The sequence below is a fragment of the Tetrao urogallus genome (genome assembly GCF_951394365.1).
Source record: "Tetrao urogallus genome assembly, chromosome: 2".
Taxonomy (NCBI): domain Eukaryota; kingdom Metazoa; phylum Chordata; class Aves; order Galliformes; family Phasianidae; genus Tetrao; species Tetrao urogallus.
The window spans coordinates 14,823,487-14,839,745 of NC_136814.1; the positions used below are offsets into that span (position 1 = coordinate 14,823,487).

The 16,259-nt window shown below is 45.0% G+C and overlaps 1 protein-coding gene across 1 annotated transcript; it reads left to right on the forward strand.

Annotated features, from left to right (window-relative positions):
• Nucleotides 1-1,078: 1,078 nt before the first annotated feature.
• Nucleotides 1,079-7,101, forward strand: LRRN4 (leucine rich repeat neuronal 4; the record flags this gene model as incomplete). Its single annotated transcript, XM_079550427.1, has 4 exons — nt 1,079-1,793; nt 3,303-3,504; nt 4,569-4,703; nt 5,775-7,101. The coding sequence occupies exons 1-4, from the start codon at nt 1,106-1,108 to the stop codon at nt 7,099-7,101; spliced, it is 2,352 nt and encodes a 783-aa protein (XP_079406553.1). The 5' UTR covers nt 1,079-1,105.
• Nucleotides 7,102-16,259: the final 9,158 nt, after the last annotated feature.

A 16,259-nucleotide genomic window follows, 5' to 3' on the forward strand; every position in this document is an offset into this window, starting at 1 on the left:
GTCCAATACCTAGCACTTCTCAGGGAACAGCAAGTAGCTAATAAGATGAAGAGAGAGCCCGAAACAACAGATTAATAAGTAAAGCACTAGTTCAGGGCTATGGTTAATTCATTCCTCTGACACAGAACTACTTGCACAGCCTTGGGCAAGTCACTTAGGACTTGTATTTTTCAAAGGGGTCTTCAGGTTCCTGCTGAGCTTTTGAATTTCTCAGAGGAGTGATGCAGAAACTTTGGTAGGAGTCTCATGGATGTTGTGTATTTTTCAAAGTGTTTGTCTATCAAAAATGTCTCTCATCACCCATCTCATAGAGGACTGGGATGAATGAACCAGAGGCTGTGATACCCACACAAACCTAGCTGGGGCTGGACAAGGACGGAGCACAGAGGGAACCATAACACTGAATAAAGTGCATCTCAGAACCCAAGCTTTTGAGGCCCTGATCCAGGAGCACACACTCAGACCTGCCCACTTGAACAAAAACACGGATCAGCAGCTACATTACCAGCAGCTCCCTTTGCCTTTGGAACTGGAGCACATAATATCTCTCCCACAGCAGAGCCACAGCCACACCTGCCCCCAGCCCCATTGCCTGAGTACCTCCCCAGCAGGCAGCTCTTCCCAGAAAAGACACTGCGCTCTGTGGGGTTGTCCTGCTGCAATACACAACCAGGCACAAAAGGAAAGTCATATAACATGGCAAGATCCCTCTCCTGCAGGTTGTGCTGTCCCAGCACATGTTGCTGCAATGTCAACCAGTCAAGCAGCTCACCTCCCATGCAGCTGCTGCTCCAATGTGCAATACTGCTCGGTTGCTTTCTGCATGAAAAACTGTTGGCAAACTTGTACTAAGATCACATGATAATTCAGACAGAATGTCCCAAGGGGCTCCTTTTTGCTTAGGCTTAATTATAGAAGAGACGTTAATTATCCCTTACACTGTCTGGATGCAACAGGAAAACAATTGTATGTGTTTCACTTTTAAATACCTTGTAGCTACCTGGACATATTTTAATTTGGTTTGTAATGCTGATTTATGTTTTCCTTTCCCTGAAACAAAAAACAAACAGATCTTGCAACTAACTGCAAGCCATCTAGCAGGAAGATGCTCTCCTTCTTGCTCATCATTTGTCTGCTGGCAAGAATCACAGCATCAGGCCTGGTGAGCAGAGCAGAGCCTGCAGCATCCAGGGATGTCACCACCTTATTCCAGCTGGCTCTGGGAAACCGCTGGGAGAATGTTAATTTCACCAGCATGTCCTGCGAGGATTGGAAGAACAGGACATGGATCACCCTGCAGCTGACCAACAGCAGCCTGACGGCTTTCCCCATCTGCCTGCCAGAGGCCCTGCAGACCTTGGATCTCAGCAACAACCTCTTAGAAGAGGTGAATGGCACAGAAATAGCAAATCTCCCACAGCTGCGCATCCTTGTACTGAGGCAGAACCTTCTCCAGGCAGTCAGGTGGGGGTCGGAAACCTTCAGCAGCCTTCATTTACTGGACTTAAGCTTTAACAAGCTGTCCTCTGTGCCATCGTGCCACACCTCTTCCATGCCTAACCTGAGGTGGCTGTCCTTGGCTGGAAATCCACTGATTGAAATCCAGCCACTGGCTTTTTCCTGTTACCCCCAGCTACAGTTCCTGAACCTCTCCACAACTCTGCTTGGGCAGGAAGGCAGAAGGGGAATTCAGGAGTCTGCTTTTGCCATCAGTCTCTCCCCTGGCGATGCTCTGCACAGTCCCAAGAACACCATCAGCGTGCTTGATCTGAGCGGGACCTTTCTCGAGAGAAGTAAGTTTATGGATTTCTCATGGTAAACATGGGGCCTGACCTTATTTACAGCCAACGTGAGCGTGTGAGGCACTCTCCAGCATCACATAATCCTGGAGAGAGGCCCTGGCACAGAGCAGCCTCCTCGAGGGAGGGCAAGGACAGCACTAAGCATGACTGCCCATCGCTGCAGCACCTTGCCTCCCTCCTAATCCCGCAGCATGCCACTGCCAGCCCCAGGATTAGCTTTGGGAAGCACAGAAGGAAATTCATTTCTCTTTCCAGATAAATGGCCAAAATCTTTCACTGTCTATCCCCATGCTTATACCCTGCTTTACACTGCTGCATTGAAGTAGCACAGAGAATATGGCAACTAAAACCAGCCCAACACTTCTGCACAGTGAGACTTCCCAGCTTGGAGCGACTGGCGGCACAACTTTTCTTTTTGTACATCTCCTGTCAGCCTACTTGTAACTGAGGTGCTGAGGCGGGGAGATGCTGAACGCTTTGCCCAGCTGGGGCAGAGCCAAGGCTTGGCTCCAGTTCTCCCACACACCACGCCACTGCTTCCCTGGCCTCCCTACGCATTTCCGTCTCGCTTCATAGCAGTTTTATTCATCTAAAACAATCCTACTCTCACAGGGGCTCTCAGTGAGGCGTCACCATGCATTATTGGTCAGCACTGGTACAAGAAGCACAGCATGGAGTCACAGCAGTGATTCTCTCCAGAACAGGGCAGCAGTAGCTCTAGCCCACGGCAGGGAGCAAAAGGAAGGCAGCACTGAGGGATTCTTCCCATCTGTACTGGCCCCAGTTCCAGCAGGCAGCAGTAGAGACTTCCCTAGGTCACCTCACTAAGCACTGAGCAGTACACCACTAAATTTCTAACATCTCTTGTGGTAGTGAGTTACATGATTCAGTCCTGGGATGGAAAAGCACTTTTGTATAAGACCTGTTCCTCCATAGTTTCATATCTCAGCTTCTTCTTGTGCTAGGAGAAATGGGATGGCATTTGCCTTTCTCACACCACTCAGGACTTTGTAGACCTCTCTCATTGCCCTCCAGCCATCACTTCTTGAGAATCCATTTAATCTCATCCAATAGGAAAACTGTTCCATCTCTCTGGTTGCCTTTATTACCTTTCCCTCTATGTTTCCTTCTTCTCCCCTGCCCCATAAAGGCATGGTCAGATCTGTAACATTATAAAAATTATTGTTCCAGTGTTTATATGCCTGTGTACTGATTTTTGTTTGTATTCCTTTCCCCACGGGGAATAGCTACAGAAAACCACAGAGATATTTTACATCACTATGAATTCAGAACTTTTATCTGGCGATTCTCTAGCTAAGTTACTAATAAATCCATGTGCTTCACAAAGAGAGGGTTCCATCTTTTCTGTGTGCTGCTTGGCAAAATCTCACTAACATCTGTCAAATGGGCCAGCATCTCAGTCTGCTTCTTTTTTCCTAGGCAGAAATCCACAGCAATGCACTATTTATGCAACAAATAAAAATCTCTTTTCTGTTTCAGTTCAAGTTGAGTGGACCAGAGACTTGCCCAACCTCAGATTTCTTCACCTGACAAAGATGCCAAAATTACAAAGTCTTGATACCGACTTCAGGTCTATGCCTCACCTCAGAGAGCTGAACTGCCGTGACTCCCATTCTCTGGGTTTTGTGAGAACAGAGATGTTTGAAAGCACACCTAACCTAAGCCATCTCTCCTTTCAAAAGTGAGTTGTTTTCTTCTCTGTTGTTCTTCATCAGTCATTGCCTTTGTCTCCCAGAACAACCGTGTGTGGAGCTGACTTTTATGCAAAGGTTGTTTGTCATTACATATGTGGAAAAGAGGTATGGGTTTGTGTGTCATGGAGAAACACTTTGCACCCAGGTATGCCACATAAAGCCTGTGCTGTAGCAGCAGGACTAATACAGCAGGAGAACCGATAAAGCTCAGAGCTGCTGTGAGACTTGCAGCAATAGCATAGTTACCATTTATCTGAGATAACATCCATCCTGCTGCCACGCCACTAGAAGGCTTCACCCAGTGTTGATGAGATCAGCACAGATGCGCTGAAGCCTACTTTTGGTAGCTGATCACGCTTCCAAAGTCTACATTGCTTTACAAAGGATGAAAGCTGATAGTTTCCTAAATTTACACAACATTTTACAACATATGCAGAAATATCAGTTCTAAGTGATAAAAATCAGGACCCAAACTCAAAGAGAAGAAAGGAATAACAATTAAAGTCGCAGAGATTAGACAGCACCTTCTGAACACTCAGGTTGAGCACTTTTTCTGTGGCTAGGGCAGTTTAACAGTAAAGGCAAGCAAGGTCTTCCTAGATCAGTTATTTGATTTAGTAGCCGAGGGATATGGTCTAAGAGAGGTAATTAACATGAAGGGGATGACTGGCATAAGTCAAGCCACTAGAAGCACACTGAGAAAGAAGCTGAAGAAATGACATAACGTCAAAGTGCAGCTGAATGCATGATGGCAGAGATAACCTTCTCCTTTCCAGATGCAATCTCTAAGGGTGCAATCCACTTACAGCACTTTAGCTATATAGAGACATATATACTAGAGACAGCAGCCACATTGTGCAGTTTAGAGAGATGGGCAGATAGCAACCTGGACTTTCAAATGCAGAATGGGAGTGTTGGTAATATGGTATTTCCAAGGCAACTGGCAATTTGGCATTGTATCTTACACAGGATGGGATACTAAAGCCTGCTCCAATTCTTCAAAGGTGAGCTCAGCACTAACTAATTACTTTATTTATTTGTCATCTTTTAGCTGTAACCTGAGTTCCTTTAATTCTTGGAATACCAATTCCTCAGACAGTATCATCATCAACTTGCATGGAAATCCTCTGCTATGTGACTGTAGGCTCTCCTGGCTGCTCTCCACGCCCAAGATTGTGCTGCAAAAGTAAGTGTTTTCAAGGAGATGAAGTAATCCTCTTCATACACAACTTAAATATGCAAGTTATTTGAAGACCAAATAGTCATTACCCTACAAGATGCTCACATTCCTTGCATGTTCCTCATTTCCACAAGAGGTAGAAGTGTAAAATAAAGTCTTTTTTTTAGGAAGAAGCTATGGCTGAATTACACTTGGAAGTGGACAAATACAGTGAGCATATGTAGAAAAGCATGAAGTGATATTAGCTGTGGATTCTGAGAATAGTTCATTTTCCCTCTCGGTTCATATTTCTCTATTTGCTGGAGATAAAAAATGAGCTAGCTAGGTGGCCTTGATTGGCAAGCACTGGGAGCATGGCTGGAAGACTTTACAAGTACTTTTGTTCACCATTTCCTCCTTGCTCTGGCATTCCCAAAGCCAGAGGCGGTGAACAAACTTGCAAAAAGTACCATTTATCCTCAATTGTTTTCATGCTTTCCAAGAGTTTTACAGAAGAAGCACTTTGCATATGCATAATCTGACTTCCTCTGGAGGGGTAACCAAGATTTCACCACCCAAAACTAAGAAATCAGGGAAGTATACTGTTAAAATCAGATTGCTGCTCTTCATGAAGGACTTAGCATTTGCATTCTTTAAAAAAGCCTGCAGGGACTGGGTAAAGAAAGAAACTGAGCTCAAACACTGGATGTGCTTTAGCATGGCTCTTGCAGTCTGAGACAGCCAAGTTTAAGGATCCTGGGGACCCCATTACAACTCTGTATGTGTTTCCTTCTGAAGTGCAGCATTAAAGTCTGAACCTTTAACACAATCTGCCTTGAACCCAGACATTCTTGCCAAAGTCCACAGAGTACCAAAGCATGCTTTGTCTCAGGCACCTTACAAAAGCCAAGAGCTAGTCAGCTATGCTCACAGTGCTATGGAAAGTCATCTGTTTAGCACAGGACTATCGTTAACACAACCTAGCTCTGGTGTAGGCCTCACCTCTTTAATATGAAGAATGGTTTGGGATAAAAAGGCTCAGAGGAGCCTGTTAATGCTCTTGTGGAATTGGTCTTTTCTAACTTGTCCTCTCTACAGGGTTTTGGACACTTTTTGCTCCACGTCCCAAGAAAATGGGGACAGGCCTTCAGTTTCTTTTTCACTGCAAGATCTCTACAATAAATGCCAGGCTGAGGAGGATATCTCACTGCCCGATTCAAACACACCCTCCAGCCAAGGAGACGCTTTCAGCCTTGCCAGCTACTACACCACGACTGCAGCAATGACAACAGACTCTGCTCCGCTAACCAAAGACGCTTACATTCGTCTGAATGAGGAAGCCAGTGTAATGAGCACAACCTCAGCCAACCCAGCTGAGCTGATGCTCACGAAAGCCAACAGTTCCTCCCCCGAGGACGAGGCAGTTTCCGAATCCATGAGCCATCCCCCTTTCCTTGCATCTCTAACCACCTCCCCCGGTTTTCTCAGAGAGCTCTACAGCCAGACCACGGATTATGGCTCTGTGAGTCAAACTGAAACACTGAAGCAGCTCCAGGGAGAGCTCAGAAAAACTCACATGGCATTTCCCCAGGAACGCCTGTTCAGCCAGCCCACTAGCGAGCATTCTACTCCAGCAACAGGAAAACCAGATGCCATTCCCCATTACATTCACTCCTTTGCTGTGGAAAGGACACCACAAACAAATCTACGGCAGCCAAACTCCACAAAGTCCAGCACTCAGTCAGCATCCACACCCACTCGGCCACGGATCCACTATGTAGATGACTACGAATACAGCGAGGAGACAACGGAACCCCCTGTGCAACAAATGTACACCTCCTGTGACTACAACCCATGCAGACACCTTCAGAAGCCGTGCAGCGAACTTCAGAGAGCATCCCCATGCTTATGTCCTGGCATGTCAACAGAAAATGAAATTCCAGACCCGCCGAGGCTCAGAGAGGTGTCTGAAGTCACAGACAGCTCTGCACAGATACACTGGTGCGCCCCAAACTCTGTTGTTCGTACCTATCAGTTGATGCTCCGTGACCAAGGTGATGAGGAAGGACAGCTTGTCCTGGAGAACATTTACTCCACAGCAAGGCAGTACACCCTGTATAACCTCTCCCCATACACCACTTACCACGTTTGTGTGACTGCTTCCAACAGCGCAGGGTTAAGCCACACAGTAAACCAAGGAATTGCAGGCAATTCATGCGCCAGGTTCAGGACAAAGCCCAGCTACAAGTCTGTCTTTGCTGCTCTGTCTGCAGCAAGTGGACTCTTTCTCATTTCCACAATTATTTTGTCCATCTGCCTGTGCAAGGCACGTAAGAAGCCTCACAGTGAGCAGTACAGTACGCATCTAGTCTCCTACAAAAACCCAGCATTTGATTACCCATTAAAGTTACAAAGTGCAGATTAGCGCTAGGTATCGTTCTACACATTCCAAGGTCGCTATCTCTATCACTTTGGTATGTTTTCCTTTATCAAAAAGTCCTTCAGCAAAAAAAAAAAAAAAAAAGGAAATACCTGACATCATTGCCACTGTGCTTCTAGAGAAGAAAAAAAAAAATTTTTTTTTTTTAAAAGGCAGCCAAACAAAAAAATAAAGCCTTTGGTTCTTGTTCACATGCTAAGTGTGGACATTAATCTTGAGAAGTTAGTTTTATGCTCAGCTACAAATATACTAATGTACATTTCACACCATGAGATGGATCCTTGTCAGCTGTCACCAATACAGTCCATGCAGAGTGGGAATGTAGAATGCATTTTACTAAGCACAACAGATACTGCTCTTACTCACGTGAGTGAGGCTGAGCTTTCATTTTTGAAAGAGCATTACTGAAAAGAGCATGAAACAGACCTCCTTGAGTTCAGTGGCAGGGTGCTGTATGCATCCAACTCCAGTAAATAACTGGTGACCAAAAGTGCTCAGCTCTACATCTGGTCAGGAAAAAGAAACACGAAGGTGAACTGCCAAAAGGAAGAGCAAGACACTGTGGGATCATCACAGCCAGGACAATTGCTTTGTTCTGACTTTGTGTGACATCTTCTGCAACTGAAGCTTCCGAGTGCAACCACAATAGCAACCACAGGCAGTGCAGGGTTTGGAATACAAGTTCCTCGGAGAAAGGGTGGGAGGGAGCACATCAGCATTTACTTCACAGTTGACTTTAAACAAGAGATTACTACTCAGTTCCATCTGCAGATTGAGTGGGCTGATGACTTACCTCATACAGAGGCATAGAGCCAAGCAAAGAAAGAATTGAATGTGTATGTTGCTGAGACTTGAAAAACTGAAATCCTGTACACTAGCAACAGCAGGGATTTATGCAGACATTTTTCACACCTACTTCAGGGTACTCATTTCTGCTATACTAATAACAACAGATGCTGACAATTCCCATTCTTCAGCAGCTTAGAGAGATCTTTTCATTCGAAGTTTTTTGTTTGTTTGTTTTAATAAGAGGCAGCATTTGTCCTGGTCAAACATTTCCCTCTAACAACCACTGTTCAGAGAGCAAGGTATATTTCTACTGTTGTATAGATACAGTACATCAAACCCCCCAGGCTTGGAGAATGAAGGGTGCTGTATGCTGCAAGAGTCTCTTTTCTCTCCATGTTTTTTTTAACGTTCTTTGTATTAATGGAAATAAAAGCTACAGACTGGTAGTCCTTTGTTAAAGACAGATCTCTGAGTTACGTTTACCAGCTACAGTGTTTAGCCAGAAGAGTGAACACCAATATTTCATTAGTTTGGAACCTTCATGTATACAGTTAAAGAACATTTTCATTAAGATAAATCTGTGCTATCTGATGTCAAGAGAATTTTATTTTGTATGTGCCACATGCCTCTAAGGGCCTGCAAGCAACACTTCCATGCCAATTTACTCCTCCCCCTATGGCAGCACTGGAGATGAGAGCAGCTCTGGACAGCTGCTCCCTGCACCCGTCCTGAGCTGCTGAGCTTGGTGACTCAGAAAAGAGGTGAAGTGCAGATGGAGAAACCAGGATGGCATCAGCTCTCACTTGGAAAACTTCAACTGCTTTCCCATTCTGGTAGTTCAGAGATATGAATGTAGTTTCTCATGTTTATTTCAGGCCTGTTTTTTCCTGTGTTTTCTGGAAGGTCCAGTAAACAGGAGCAGATGATACTTCATTTGAAATGAGCAAGAGCACTCAGCCTTTGATTCACATTACCCCATATTGGGGCAGGGATCACATACTCCCCTGTGCATGTAAAATACCACTTGAAAAGACCTTGCCTAGGGTTCTTCAGTATCACCAGAAACAAAGTGGAACAAAGTGAGAGATTTATGAATAGCCACATATATATTCTTGAAGATAGTTCTAGAGGGGAAGAACAGAAAAGATACTGCAACTGGAAATAAAATTAGTTGTTCCACTTCAACTATGAGTAAGCCCAAAGGAACACGATGCATAAAATGAGATTGAGAGGATGCATCTTAGCAATCCTTCCCCACATTACAAATCAAAAAACACTGCAACACCTATGGCAATGCTCAGCAGCGGAAGGTCTCCAGGCAGCAGAAATTCGACCTTGTTGAGGGTCAATGAGCAGGGGACACGGCAACCTGCAGCTACCCACAAGCAAAACGGCCGTTAGCCACAGCAGGCAGAAGGGCTGGCACTGACATCCACCCTGGCCACTCACAGCAGCCTTGTGCTGAGACGTGGGAGCGCCTGCAAGTTCTACATGTTGTCATAACTGAGCACAGCGGCCGTTTCTCCTCACAGCTGCTACTCCAAGCCGTGCACAAGGACCAAGTCAGTGTTCATTATGTAGCCCTCCTGAAATCCCTCAGAGAGCAAATCACACCCAGGGTTCAGAGAAGCCCAAGCTATCATCTTTCATCCAAGCTCATCAGTGTAAACATACCCTGCGGCTTTCCCAGAAGACTGATGACCTCTCATAGCAGCCTAGACACTTTGCAGGCTACTTTTTCATCTTCTTTTGTTTTCATAGCCCTGAAAAGGCAATGCCTAACACAAAAACTGTCCTTTGGGCTTGACCAGTTTTTCCCAGCACACAGCCCTCGGGTAGGAGACCCCCTTGTGCCAGAAAGCCCTGGCTGCAGACCTGCACACCCCTCAATTCCTGCTCCCCGACCCCACAGGGGCACAGAGGCAGGCACACAGCCAAGGCCCTTCCCACCTGCTGCCAAAAAATACCCACCTTCCTCTGGAATGTTTTGCAGACATCAGCGAGAGCTTCATTGGTTTCAGCTACCAAAGCACCAAAGACTTGCACAACACTTCGAGACCTCTTACAACAAACAAAATGCTTAAACTCTTCCCCTTACCACCCTTCTAGGAAAATATGTTGCAAAGAACAAACTACAGGAGAAGTATGTGAATCATGCAGTACAGTAGTAGAGGTTCTTCTAAAACTCACATGTACCACTTGCAGAAGTTATTATATCTCACTGGTAATGCAGATTCCTTTCCCTTCAGGGAAACTAACTAGTTCCTTCTAAGAATATCTGAAAAAGTATCTTGGACTTGTTTAAAGACCCAAAGCCACTAGTTATGATCATCCAAGGAAGATCTCTGTTAAAGGAAGTAGGAATGCAAAAGTACAGGAGGACAGAAGAATTGGAATCTTACAGTGCTCACTGAGCCCATTTTGTCTTCATTCCTTACAAACCAGGAAGATACAGCTGTTCAGAGAGACAGTATTATTTAATAGACTCCTTGTGATGAAGTTCTGTATCACATGTTTTACTAAAGGCCATTATTTCTCCATGCAAACCTGACCTTGCTCATCATCAGCTTTACTACCTGTAAAGTAACAACCTGAAATACAGACATTGTCATATCGTGTGTTGGTTGAGCCAGACCAGATAGTCCTAATGAACTGGATCTTCTGGTGTGCATTATCAAAGACCTGAAGGTCACAGGTAGATTATAAATATATTGATAGAGTTGATGTTGTAGCACATGATATACTCTTCATTTTCTGTACATATCACAAGTGTAGCCAGCATTATTATAATGATGTATATGTGTAAAACAAGGGAAAATTTCCTCTCTAGCTTCCTCTTTGCAAAACCACGTTTACCCCCCTTTACATGTGTATTTCTGTATCTGCTGTAACCTCACTATTTCTCTTCTCATTACAAAAAGCAGTAAAACAGCACACTTTCCTGCACAACCTACTCTAGGTTACAACCTAGCTAGGTTTAGCACAAGGTTGGACTGGATGATCTCCAGAGGTCCCTTCCAACCCTGATTCTGCAGTAACAGGTTGAGCAGAAATGTAAACTGCAAGCAAAACCAAGACAAATACTCAAAGCCTCACAAATACTGTGAGATATAACATGATGGAAAAGCCTTCCATGACATAGATCACAGCCATGATGAGGCTGATAAAAACAGCAGCATCTTGCAGAGGCAGGTAAAGCAGGCTCAGTTTTCAGACTACAGAAACCTCATTCCCCACCAACACACAACAGTGCTCTGTTGCCTATGCAAATTGCACTCTTTTAAGCCAGGTGCTGCCTCATAATTTCTCTTCAACCTCAGTTCCTCACATCTTATCCAGCACAAGATGCAGGTTCATCACAACCAACTCCTCCAGCCAGTTCTCACTCCTGCCTCTTGTGCCTTTTCACAGGCCTTCTCTCTGCCCTCACACCATAATCCTACAGCCTGAAATCATTTTCAAGTTAGGGAAGCTAATGGCTTTATTCTGCTGTACTTCAAAAAGTTCCAACCTGTGTACAAGCAGTATTCCCACCCAGTATGTGTATTTTAAGTAACTGCTGCAGCCCAAGAACAGATAAAATGTCAATTGTTCAAAATTCACTTGAACAAGCACAACACTTACAAAGCATTTCTTTGAAAAACACTGATATTGCTATTGTTTCAAACTACTGAATACTTCCAGAAAACGTAAATCACTACAAGATCCATTCTAGAAGTTCAATTGTAGCTGCACCTACCAATTTCAAAAGTAAACCCTAAAAAGCAAGGTTGAACGTTTTCTTGAAGCTTATTTTATAGCTTCTACGCAATCCAAGTACATGCAATTGCAGAAAAATATTACTCAGTACCATTCCTATCCCCCAACTCCCAAAAGCAGAGCTGTCATTCCTGTAAACAGGAGCAGTAACTAGCTTGGACATTTCCTTTTGTTTCAGTGCTGCAGACAGACACAGGCAGCTGAGCGACCTCCCCCCAGTGCTGGCTGGAGCCAGGGCAGCGAGGAGAGCAATCAGGGGACAAAACGCCAACTTCTCCATCTGCGGGTGGAGTCAGACAGCTGCTGTTCTCCCAGCTCTGCTCCGCCTGGTTGTTCCTCCCTAGATTCCTCTTTTGGTCCAATCCTGCTTTGTAGCTCCAAATGCTAAAACAAACCTTTGGATGTATGACAAAGGTACACCCATACATGTCTCTGAAACAATCTTAAAAGCCAACTGGCTACCAGAAAGTGATCAGTAGTAAATCCACTTACCATGTAGCAGCTCAACTTGCTGTACTGTTTATCCCATCCCTCTCATGAAAGGAAGATCAGCTGGGAGAAGCACACTGAGCGCTAACAGTGCTTTCTCAAAAGCTTATGTCAATTTTTTCCCTGGCTTTTCTCTTCAAGGAAAAAATAAAATAAAATGTTACATGCGTTCCTAAGATCCTTTTCCACTCACTTGGCAAAGTTTTTGTTCTTTCTAGAGGTCCAAGTTCAAGCAAAGGAAGGCCAGAACAACCAGCAGTGTGTGTGAGTGCATCCCCTGAGCATTGCAGCAGAGGCGCGTGCTGTTCCCTCTCCTCGCTCTGTACTTCAGAATCAGTCACCAAGTTCTCACGGAGTCATTTACACAGAAGAAACTCTCCAAAAAAAAGAGAGATGATCCCTGAAAAGGCCTCCACTCAGAAGAAAAGCCGTTCTCTTCAAGGCTCAGACACCACACAGCTTTGTGGGCTGTATGGGAATTGAGAGACCACATAGTCTTCAGTGCAACAGATGCCATTTCGAGCAGCAGTTCCTCAGAGCCCTTGTGTCGGCACAAGCAGGAGAGTGAGGAAGCCCAGCAGAGCAGAGCAGCAGCAAAAGGTACGTTGCCCTGCACCACTCTACTACAAAGGGCAGCCTTCTTTGGAGAGCTGCCCCTGGAATCACTGCAACTGGAGGTAGGGAGTCCACATCGCACTGCTGCCTTGAACAGCCTCTTCTGCACAGGACGCAAAATTAAACCACCACACTTGCTCAGCAAGCACTGCACTGGCACAGACGTGCTCCTTCACAGTCACCTCCAAAAAAATTACATCCATCTGGAGGTAGGAATGAGGATCCTCTGTGGGCTCAATCTCGTTTGCCAAGAAGGATCTGGTTCACGCTTTACCTGTGAAATACAGAGATATTTATCACAGGTGAGAACATGCTTCGTGTCCACGGAAACGAACATTCATAAAAGAAAAAAAAATTGTTTAAACTCCTGGTACTTTTTTTTTTATCAGCTGTCCAAAGGATGTAGTTTGTTCTGAAACAGGGCAGCATATCAAGAGTAATTTCAACCTCTTTAAAACATAATCAAGCAAGACAATAAATAGCAGCTTTTATTTATTTTTTAATAGATTCAGGAAATAACCCCTTAGAGCAAGACTGATGTTCTGCTGTCACCTAGAGGGAGAGGATGGAATCATCCTGGGTACTATTCCACGTGGAAATACTTTACCAAAGAACTAGAGCCTGCACTGGTGCTACTGGACCCTTAAGGAAGCTGTAACTCTTCAAAGACTCAATAGCATTTATCTCAACATTCCGTCAGGATTCAGCCTCCAGCAATTGCTTTTCTCCACCTTAACCCTCTCTAGAGGCAACAAATCCCTCCAGAGAGTTGGTGAAGGAAAGGAGGGACTTCAGTCTGAGTAAGTGCAACTGCAGCTTCAGTTTCTAGAGACACAGAAAAACAGACGTCCTTTGTGTTGCTGTTCACCCAACTCTTTGTTTTGTATTGAGGTGCTCGTCTGTTTTCAGTTCAGTAAGTAGAAGTGATGAGGATTATCAGGAGGGACAGTCCCTGTCCCACACTGCCTTTCAGCAGTGTATCTGCTCTTTACCTTTTCGTGTAGCATTATGACCAGGAAGAAATTTGCCAATCTGACCGAGTAGAAAAGAACCACGGACTTCTAAAGATCAAGAAGGGGACTGCTCTCTGGGAAAATCAAAACTAGTAAATCAGTCTAAAAGAACAGTAAGATTTCTTGAATTCGTAGATTTTGGAAACAGAGATCAGAGCACATTCATTGCACTTAGACTTTGCTGCCTCTACTGAGCAAAATAAAACCTTGAAAGTCACAGAAACAGCATGCCATGGACAAGCAGGAGTCATTCTGCTGTTCCCTGTGCACCACGTAGCTGTGCTTGCCCAGGTGGAAGGAGCCCCAAAGGAGAGTCCACTGTGTTGATGGTGGAGAAAGCAGTTGTCTTCCTCATCCTCCTTCCCACCTGCCCACACCTTGTTGTCTGTCCCACTCCCGCATGGATCCCCAGGTATCCCTAAAGGGCTGAGCTTCATTCTTCAGAAGCCACTAACTGAACACCCCTCCTCTGTACAGCTCAATATACACACAGACAGTGTAACGCTCCTACCACATTCAGTCAAAACTGGTGACAGGTCCAAGTCCCACCTGAAGGACAGAGAACTTCTTCAAAAAAATAAGTGGAAAAAAAAATATAAGACCAGGATCATGTGTATACATGTTTACTGTATGATTTACCATCACCTTCCTCACCACTACCTGGAAATTCTGGAGAACAGAACAGTCAGAAATGACGATAAGAGGGAAAGAAGAACAAGATAATGTGCAGGCATCCCCTGATCTAAATCCAGCTCTCAAACAAGTCTGGAAATTTCTGTACATGCTGGCTCTAAGCACAACCTAACACAAACACTGTCCCTTGGGCCTGACCAGTTTTATGCATCCACCTCAGATCCTACCCTCGCATGTAACAACTGCATTAAATACACACTAACAATTTATATAACTCAGACCAAGTACAACTTCTACCAGATGTGAAACCAAACACAAGGAAACAGATCTCAATAGTGTCAGCCTACAATTACTGAGGCAAGTGCTGATGAACCTAAGACAAACCCAGGCATTCTGGCAGCAGTTAGCGGGAATCCCAGTGCAAAACTCAAAATTAGCCAAAAACCCAGACCAAACCCCAGGAAAACTAAATAGGAGTTCTCGTAGGTAGCCTCCTGAAGAGTATGGAGATCCTAAACCTACTCACCGGATCCTCCCAGTCCCTCCATCTGCACCTGCTCACAAGTCCATCCTACTTCAAACTTTAGCCTTCACTCCAATAGGAGACTAAACTTTAACAGCAAAGTTTTATGTTTAGTCAGCTCAGACAAATCTTCCACAAGCAATATTAAATCACAGGTTTAATGCTGTAATGCAACTGAAAGCACAGCAATGACAGCATAGTAACAAAGTCCTAGGCTGCAGCAAGTGGAGATATGCTCAAATGCAACAGCTGTAGGCACAGAAACAAAAGAAAGAGTCCGCTTACTCTTGGAAAGCCTCAGATACACAGGAATCTCCAGTGAGATGCTCTCAGTTCTACTGCCAACCCATAAATGAGGTCTGGAAAGGGGTGGATCCTGACTCCAGTCCTTCCAATCACTCAGATACGTTGCATGCACCTGAGCTCCCCTGGTTTGGCCCTGCCTTCCCACCAGGTGCTCAATCACTGGTTCAGGCTGTTATTTAGCACTTCTACTATAATGGGCATCGATGAAATGTCTATACATAGCCCACTGTCCAGACCAACTTTAACAACCTTTACGCAAGCCCAACAACTCCACAGTCACACATACCAGCACTCACTAAGCCCTCAATCCTAGCGCTGCTCTGAAGACCAGCTCTAGAGAAGCAACCCTGCCAAACCAAAATTGCCTGTAAGATGAAAGCCAATGACCACAGAAACCCTAAACTTAGATCAGCAGCTTGCTTCATACCCAGTAAAAACACAGGTTCTCCAGCCTGCAATGGAGCAAGCAGCAAGCCTCAACCCTAAGTTACCTTTAATATTGAGAGGCTTTTGTTTTAACCAAACACAGCTACGTATAACAAGGTGACTGTGAGAGCAAGTTTCAGCCTTTATTTCCTCTAGAATCCTGAGGAAAAAACACCCAATCACTGCCATGGCTCCTAACCCTAGCGCCGTAAGTGCAGTGCTGAGCACTGTGCTCACTGCTAGCAGTATTTCCTACCAGAAAACCATACTGTATGCGCCATATTGTAGCATTACTCAACCCAAAGCCCAGCCCAGCACACAAGAAAAAATACCTGCCCAAATGTATTCCACTCACTGTGTGCGCAAAGGAAACTAAGAGCCTGGCCTGGAGGCTGCAAGGCGACCAGCTGCAGCTCTACACACAGCTCAGCACTTCTCAGCTCCTCCTGCTGAGTAACAGCGCTTTATCATGGCGGTAGCGTTCAGCCAGGTTTTAGCGCTGCTGCTATCACAGCTGGCAGCACCACACTATGCGTTAGAGACCCCAACCAGCCCGGGCATTTAGGATTGCTCTGTGCCGACGATGCTGA